This window comes from Epinephelus moara, chromosome 18 (assembly GCF_006386435.1).
Source record: "Epinephelus moara isolate mb chromosome 18, YSFRI_EMoa_1.0, whole genome shotgun sequence".
NCBI classification, from domain to species: domain Eukaryota; kingdom Metazoa; phylum Chordata; class Actinopteri; order Perciformes; family Serranidae; genus Epinephelus; species Epinephelus moara.
The window spans coordinates 41,042,978-41,052,015 of NC_065523.1; the positions used below are offsets into that span (position 1 = coordinate 41,042,978).

Below are 9,038 nucleotides of genomic sequence, written 5' to 3' on the forward strand. Positions count from 1 at the left end.
CAGCTGTCTTTCCAAGCGGTCACATGGTCTTTCCCTTGTTGTCAGCTGCCCTATTCACAGCAGTCACTAGCTGGGCTAGTTCTGAGTTCAAATGAACACAAGAAGTTTGTGCTCTAGAGAAAGGATCAACACTCAGTGAAAAACCTAAGCCCTATGATAAGCTAATATGGCAAGGCTTAACTATACAAACCAATGAGCAGTGATAACTAGCATGTCTTTGGGTTCATCGGGTGGGAATCAAATGATTTTCCATCATGAAACAGGAACAAAGAGGAAGATCTCGATTTTGTGAAATCGTACAAACCTGGGAACAGGAACGTCAAACATCTCAGAATCCTTCTTTACGGACCAATTGGTGCCGGCAAGTCCAGTTTCATCAACTCAAGGCAGAATTGCTGGTCGAGCTCCAACAGATGCAATCTCTTGGAGCAGCTACACCAAAAAGGTATTTATAACTGTTAATTGTCGTGATTCAAAGCAAAAATCTCACTAACAGCCTGTTCACCCTGCTGCTGTCTGACATACAAAAGTATCTGCTGATGTACCAGATTACTGAGCAGCTTCTTTCCAATAGCTGTAAGACTCCTCAGCTCATCCTCTGTACCTCACCCAAAAATTATTTTGTCAGTGCGGGTTTCTTTGCTGAATAAAATAAAGCAGTTGTAGATATTTGTGTTTGTTTTAATAATAACGATAATAATTGCACCTTCTGCTCTACAGTACAAAACTTACAAGATCAAAAAAGGTTCAGAGAGCCTTTATCCCTTTGTTTTCAATGACATCATGGGCTTTGAGAAAGACACTGACAGAGGAGTTGATGTGGAAGACGTCAAACTGGCCCTGAGAGGACATGTGGAAGAAGATTACCAGGTACAGTCCTTTGAACTCTGACATGATAAAAGGTGCCCTGTGGGGTTTTGTTGTAAAGAAAAAAAATAATTACATGTACATTCAGTCTTACTCACCCAAACATATTGGCCCTTATTTACAGTGTTGGGGTCGTTACTCAAAAAAGTAATGTATTACACATTACACATTACTTAGGAAAAAAAGTAATCCCTTACTCCCTTGATTACTCCCTGGAGAAAGTAATTAGTTACAATACTCGTTACATTACTAGTTACTCTGTAGAATTGCCTGATATGCATTGTCATGTAATTTGCCAGTTAACGAAATGGCACCAGGGAGCAATGCTCCCCCACTTCATTCACTGTGCCCCCTCACTTGTATAAGGCCCTGTTTAGACAACAACGGTTTCTCTAAAAACGGAAAAGTCTGTCCTTTGCATTTTAAAAAACTTCTGCGTTTATATGACAACGTTATTGAAACGATCCCCGTTCACACGGAGCCGCAAAATCTACTGGAAACGCTGTAGTAATGCACGCCAGGTCAATGGGTGGCAGTGTAAATTTGCAAAGCAACACCACAGCATGACGCCATGCGCCTGCGCTGAAGCGCCTTCCTCTACAATGCCGTGATTACAAACCAAAACAAAGAAGACACAATGGCGAAAGCATGCACAGATAACTTTGTCTGGATGGACGACGAGGTGGAGTTGCTACAGTAACAGATCTACACTTCACTTCAAACCAACAGGGTGAGCAGCACAAACAGACCTCGGCATTGTTGTTGTGACAGTCGACTTCTTCACGTGTGCCTAGTGACTGGAACCGTAATGCACATGTGCAAAAAGTTTCCATTTTCAGAGTTACTGCATATTGCAAGTTTACATGACAACGGAGATGCTGCCGTTTCCAAAAAATTGCACTCTGGAACCGGTTTTCAAAACGTTGCATTTTCAGGCACCCAAAACGCTGCTGTCGTGTAAACGATCGGCCAAAATGCAACTAAAGTTTACCGTTTTCAGTTGAAATCGTTGTCGTATAAACGGGACCTAAAAGCATATGTTTTCTCCCATCACTGTAATTGTAGCAATGACTGAAATCCAAAATGCTATTAGGCTGTTGCATAAGGTGTCAGGCCAGAGCTTCTTGTTCATTGCACAGCTGGTTCACAAGGTAGGCCCCTATGCAGACTTCCCTCTTTCTCTCCTTAAGTATTTGCAGGGTTTCCGCCAGAGAAGTTGTTATGCCAGGCGGGGGGTTGGTTACTGTGTGTAAAGGTGGTATGATTATATTACTTGCCCACTGCCACACAGTCATTTTGTTCATTTTTGCATATCAGCGCCACGTTCATCAAATAAAAAAACTCAAATTTGTAAAATACTAAGCATGTTATCAATACTTAGTCGGACAACGGACGTTAAAATTATAAACTGAAAGTCTGTGCTCCGTTGCAGCACAGAGTAGCGGAGTGAGACGTCTGTCCTTGCTCCTGCTATCTGCTGTGAACACATGAAGCTGCTCCCATGTCTCCCCAGGTCTCGGTGCTTGTTTGCGGCAGAAACTCTCCCCTTCTGGCTCGTCCCTGCATCTGTGTCCGCCGCTGACCGTCTGGACAAGGAGGACGACCCCTTAACAGCCTGAAGCCCGTCGTCACCAACTCTTAAGTAAGGGGAAGATCTAATGATGAATTTATGTAACGCAAGTAATGACTTAAGCGTTTGATTAGTAACTGCATTGTGATTACTGCATTTAGGGACAGTAGTGCCCTACACTACTCGTTCTTGAAAAAGCCATTTTTGGCAGTAACGCGTTACCCCAACACTGCTTATTTATGAAACCAACATATGAAACAATACTGGGTGTACGGTCATTTCTACACAAAGCTCAGCATTTATCAATGTGGTCTCAGCTTGTGCACGCAAGTTTGAGTCAGCCAGGACTTGCAGTGCAGCACAGTAAATCTGGCTGGGTTGGAGAAGTGTGATTAGACCAGGTTGATAAATACATCTCTTGATGCACTTGTACACATCATCAGTTTGTAAGACAGACTGATAAATGAGGGCCAATATGTGTATCCTTTATGTTTGACAAATGATTTTTCGTCCTCATTCCCTAACTACCACAGCAAGAAGTCTTTGTTTCTACTGCCTTTGCATTTCTTCATTTATGATGTATTACTGCCACCTGTAGATCAGGGGAATAATGTGAAACTATTGGCAGGGATGCTTGTTGCATTACCAGCATGCACATATGCGTCTTCATGTGCATGAGACAAACAAAACAGGGACCCACACTATTTCAGTAACTGCATTACTACAGGTCATAAACTCCACAGGGTACCTTTAAGTTATCCTTTTTTTTTTTTTTTTTTTTTTTTTTTAAATCTATGGCATTATTTAAACAAAAACATAATATCACTGCATTCTCATTGTCTTCTAGTTCAATCCCAAAAGTCCGTTGCAGGAGGGTAGTAGATACTACAGGTCATATCCCACTCTGAATGACAGAGTTCACGCTCTGGTTTGTGTCATTCCTGCTGACCAACTATCTATAATGAGTGATGAAGTGGTGAAGAAGATGAGAGAAGTGCGACTGGCAGCCAATGAACTGGGTAAGAGCAGACAGCACATAGTTATTACTCTGTGTGGAATAATGGTGCCAGGTGGGGTTTTATGACTCAAAATACCAGCAAAACAAATACTTAAAATATTGATTAGGTTTCTGTGTTGACAGATATTCCCCAACTGGCTATTCTCACCAAAGTTGATTTAGCCTGTCCTGAGGTGAAACAAAATCTAAACAATGCCTATAAGAGCATCTACCTGAAGGAACAGGTAAGTTTGTATTTGGGTTTTTTAAATCATTTTTAGACTTTTAATGTTAGAATTTAATTTTCAGTTTCAGTATTTCCACACAAACATGTCTTGTGGTCATCACAAGATGATCTAATTTACTGATGAACTAAAATGCTGTTACTCTCAAACTCAGGTTGACAAACTAACCACATTGCTGGGCATTCCACAAGATTGCATCTTTCTTGTGAAGAACTATGGAACAAATCCCAACATCAATGATGACATGAATGCACTGATAATGAACGCACTGAGACAGATGATTACCTTTGGAGACGAATTCCTCAGCGACCTGTAGACCAACATACTACTGACACAAACCTTGATCAAAGCATGACAAAAAAATAAACCTTGAATTATGCAGTCTTTGTGTATCTTCATGAATCATTTTTGGCTTGTTACATTTGTATACACATGTACGTGTAAGTAAGCTATGTTAAACATTAGGGATTCTATAAACACATGCACAGCAGCCAGCCTGCAAAGATGGATAATCATAAAGCAGCTCTTCTTACTACAATGTAAGAGGAGACAAAAAAAGGATTATATTTATATGTACAAGTTGAAGGATTTGATGATCTTGTATGATTTTATGTGGTGATTGATTGATTAGCATTATATCATCATGTGAGGCTTCATTACATGCCTTTTTGTTGACGTAAATAAAAAATAAATTCCTGAATAAAGTATATGTAACCTGTTCAAAACCTGGATTTGCAAATATCATTCTTGTTTGTACTGACTTAATATTAAATTAAAGACATCATGTAATGAATAAACATATGAATAAATACATAATATTGTTATTTCATCATGGTAGCATGAAATAATCCAACATATTATATAATTAGTCAAGTCAAGTTAAACTTTATTGTCCCTGAGTGGGCAATTTGTGCTGCAGCATGGTACTGACATAAAAAGAAAGACAAAGAAAGAGACACCAGAACAAGCACAACAGCCCTACACCGATGACAGGCAGAAAAACAAACCACACAAGGAAACACACTCTTGTGCTAGTCACAATGCAAAAAACAACAACAGCAACAACAACAGTTCTGCCATCTCCATAGTTAAAAATTGACAGCTGAGTCAAATCTTACAAACAAACAACATTATCCACAGTGTAATACAAAAACAGCAATAAACAAGTAAATAAATATAAATATGTGCATGTATGAGGCTACAAGTCACCTCCTTTTCCCTGCATTAAGGAGGGTGATGGCTGAGGGAATGTATGAGTGTTTGTATCTGTTAGACTTAACTGAGGGGAATCTGAAACGGGTACCAGAGGGGAGGGACTGAAACTCCTGATGAAGAGGGTGAGAATGGTCTGAGAGAACTTTGCCCTCTTCACCACCTGACTATTATACAACACAGATGTTACGGTCTCCGGACCTTAGTACATTTATTTTCTGTGTTTAATGTGCTGTGCATGTCACTGTGGGAGTTATTCGGCCAGCACCTGTCAATCATTTATGTGTGTACCTAATTGTCTGCTTTTCTGGAGGGAATCCCCGGTGAACCACGCCTCCAGCCCGCCCTCCTCTGCTGCTGTTCAGTGTTCCCCCGCTTGCAGGTCGGCCGGCCCCCTCGCTGTCGTCATTGGTTTCGACCAATCACCGCTTCGCTGGCCTCTCGTCTGAACCTTTAAAAGCTACACGCAGTCAACGGCAATGGCGGCTGTGATTTAATCTGAGCAGTCCGCCTCGCTCCTTTTGTTTTACCAGTTGCTGTGATCTGTTCCTTGTTGTGTGTATCTGGGGAATCAGAGGGCATTAGGACTTAGTTTCGTAGCCTAGCCACATATCCTTGTGCATTCACTCGTAGTTGTTTGTTGTATAGACCACAAGGTTTATGGGTGACGGTTGAGTGTTGTTTGTTTGACAGGTAAGTGTTAGAGCAGACAGGAAAAGGGGTTTTTGGTTTTGTTATTCTAGGTGGCCTTCCACCACCATTAGTTAGCTGGGGTGTTTATTTTATTTGGTGACAGGCTAGAGTTTTGTTTTAATTGTTTTATGGTTTGCCGTCACCCGCAGCCCTTCCCCGAGTTTGCTATGTTAAATGTATTTCACCGCTGAGGCTCCTTTTTGAGGCCCGCCGTCCGGGTTGTGTTTCAGAGCCTGTGAATCGTGTTTTTCCTTTTTGTGTGCCGCTTTCAACTAAAGCGTAGCCTGTATCGTAAAATATATCTTGTATGAATAAACGGCAGCTTGCCTTATTCACTTTACTTTCATTGTCTGGTTTTATGTTGCTTCCCTTACCCCTAGACTCACACTGGGTTGTAACAACAGACAGGTTACTCTGCTGGACACCGATGATTTTGCTGCTAATAGGATGAAGACCTCACTCTTGACATACACCCATTCACCCTCACCCTCTGAGATCTATTAGAGAGGAAGTCCAGATTCCAGCCAGCCAGACTGGAGTCAACACCAAAGTTGTTAAGAAGCCTATCCACTAACAGGTGCGGCTGGATGGTGTTGAACGCTGACAAGAAGTCCACAAATAAGAGCTTAGTATGCGCTTTGCTGCCCTCCAAGTGTTTAAATAAAAGATCTAGCAATGTGATGGTAGCATCCTGAATGCCCCGCCCCATCCTATATGCAAACTGAAGGGGGTCAAGGAGATGTTGTGTATTAACCAGAAGTTCATGTTTTATCAGTTTCTCAAATGACTTCATGACCAGGGAAGTAAGAGCAACTGGTCTATAGTCATTAGTCATTTGAAGTATTGATAAAAGTTCCTTAGAGACTTCGACATGGTGCAGTTATTAAAGTCCCCAAGTATAATGTTGGGAGCATCGGGGGAAAGAGACTGAAGTCTGTGCGTAATGTTAGAGAGGGTCTCCGCAGCATCACTCTCATTTGCCTTGGGGTGAATGTAAACCACAGTAACAAATACCTCCGGGAACTCCCGTGGCAGGTAATGAGGACGCAAAGACACTGTCAGTAATTCCATGTCCTTAGTACACAGACTCTCTCTCACCACAACAGTTTTACACCAATGTTCATTAATGTAGAGACACACCCCACCTCTGCGTGTCTGGCCGGTCATTTGGGCATCTCGATCAGTGCGTAAAAGTGCCCCGAATCCATCAATCACCAGCTCTGAGTCCAGGTCCCTCTCTGTCAGCCAAGTCTCCATCACGGCCCAAATACTAGGGTTGGGAACGATTAACCGATACGACCGGATATCCGGTTTGACAAGGGAGAGATACGGCTGCGTCGGTAGCAGCCTCCTCAATCGATACGAATCAGCCATGAATCCTTAGATGAATCGAGTGTAGAGTCATGGATCGGTATCGCAAGACTAGCAATCGGTTGACTGGCTTTAACAGTTTGCATCTCTAAAACAATGCGAGAGCCGGCGGCATGCTCCGTAGCAGGCATTACTGACAACGATAATGAATGTAAACACCAGCACCAGCTTGACCGGTGGAGATGAGGAACAGAAGCTAATGCTGGCTGGATAAACCAGAGAGCAGCCAAGCCGCAGCAGAAACTAAAGACGAATCCTGCTGGTTGTGGGTTGAACGGGGGGTCACAGACACATACTTATTTTATTTTGATCCCCCCTATGTACGTTTTTTTTTTATTTAACCTTTATTTAACCAGGAGGTCCCATTGAGATTAAAAACCTCTTTTTCAAGGGAGACCTGGCCAAGACAGGCAGCAGCATAAAATAAACACAGTTACAGACATAACATAACAGGGACAACATCATAAGAGTACATACAGTAAAAAGAGTAAATTAGTAACAATTTAAAAAACTAGTTCATTGCACAGAATTAAGAGCACTGACAGCTTAAAGAAGCTGTCTCTAAGTCCTTAAGTTCAGATTTAAACTCATTTAGAGAAACTAGGCAGTCCAGTTGTAAGGAATTTTGCAGATTGTTCCATGCAGTGGGGGCAGAATAAGCAAATGCCTTTTTCCCAAGCTCAGTACAGACGTTTGAGACTGAAAGTAGGTGAAGGTCATTGGAGCGCATGGAGTATTGTCTGGTACTCCTTGGCATTGTAAGGACACATAGGTAAGACGGAAGCAAACCTAAAATTGCCTTGTATATGACAATATACCAATGATGAAGCCTGCAGGTGGCCAGAGAGGGCCATCCCACCCGAGAATATAACTCACAGTGATGAGTCAGGACTTTACAATTAGTTATAAATCTCAGGGCAGCATGATAAGCTGTATCAATTTTATGAAGACACTGAGCAGAAACATGCATGTACAAAACATCACTACAGTCGAGCACAGATAAAAGAGTGGCAGCACTTATCAATCACTTATTGATGCTGTTTTTGAAGTATGAATAAGTCAATAAGTAATTTATTCCTTTGAAATATCAGTGATGTATTATAGAAAAGTGATTTATCTTTTTATAAATGACGAACACAGAGTGTAGCAAACACAGAGAAATAGTCTGACATGCTGTCAGTGATAAGCTGCTAGTCATCACAGTCCATGATATCAACTAATAACAGGAGATGTCAGATTCTGCCCCTACATTGCATGTTATTATTTTATACTGCTTTATGTTTATATTGTACAGCGTTATGATAAACTTTATTCCAGACTCAAGTCCATATAAGATACATACAAAAACACAGACAATACAATAAAAACAACACAACAAGTAGGTTTAAAACACTAAAACTTCTTCTCATTTTTATATCAATCCCATCCAACAAAATGATGTCATTGTCATTTTTTGGTCCGTGTCTAAAAAATAAATACATTTGACATGTGATTTTGTTGTTGTTAGTCTTTTTATTTTATTTTTGCCAGTGCCATACAGCAACAATGCTTGAGGATGTGGTCTTTTACAAATTTGAAAATACTGTAAGAATGTCACTTTTATAGAATTCTTTATGTTATAATGTATGATTAATGTCTACATCAACAAATGTTAATCATAGAATCGTATTGAATCGTATCATTCCTACACTGTATCGAATCGTATCGAATCGTTCTGTATTAAAAATATGTTTTTGAATCGTATCGTAACCCGTGTATCTATTTACGTATCGAATCGTCTATCACAGAGAGATTCCCAACCCTAAAAAATATTCATCTTTCATAAATTTTTTCCAGTTTAAAGGTCAAACTACAAATCTTGTAGTTAACAAGGCAAAGGTACCCAGATAGCACACATACATCTGGCCGACGTCGGCCTGAGGACTACACATCGGCCCTGAATTTATAACGTCTGACAAGCGTCGGCCGCATGGGCAGATATCTTTAAATTTAATACTCTTTTGTCCCAGCTCATCAAACGTCTCTGTTACGTCGGCTTTGGGTCGGCCCAGAGCTGTAGAATGTCTGCCCACATACGGAAGTC

The 9,038-nt window shown here is 41.0% G+C and overlaps 2 protein-coding genes across 3 annotated transcripts in view; both read left to right on the forward strand.

The window, feature by feature from the left end:
• Window positions 1-9,038, forward strand: part of LOC126406075 (interferon-induced protein 44-like) — a 197,300-nt gene that overhangs the window by 120,179 nt on the left and 68,083 nt on the right. The window lies entirely within an intron of this gene.
• LOC126406079 (interferon-induced protein 44-like) lies at window positions 1,465-4,063 on the forward strand. Its single transcript, XM_050070220.1, has 5 exons — window positions 1,465-1,597; window positions 2,381-2,509; window positions 3,285-3,456; window positions 3,579-3,679; window positions 3,834-4,063. Exons 3-5 carry the CDS (start codon window positions 3,399-3,401, stop codon window positions 3,993-3,995), a joined length of 321 nt encoding a protein of 106 aa, XP_049926177.1. The 5' UTR covers window positions 1,465-1,597; window positions 2,381-2,509; window positions 3,285-3,398; the 3' UTR covers window positions 3,996-4,063.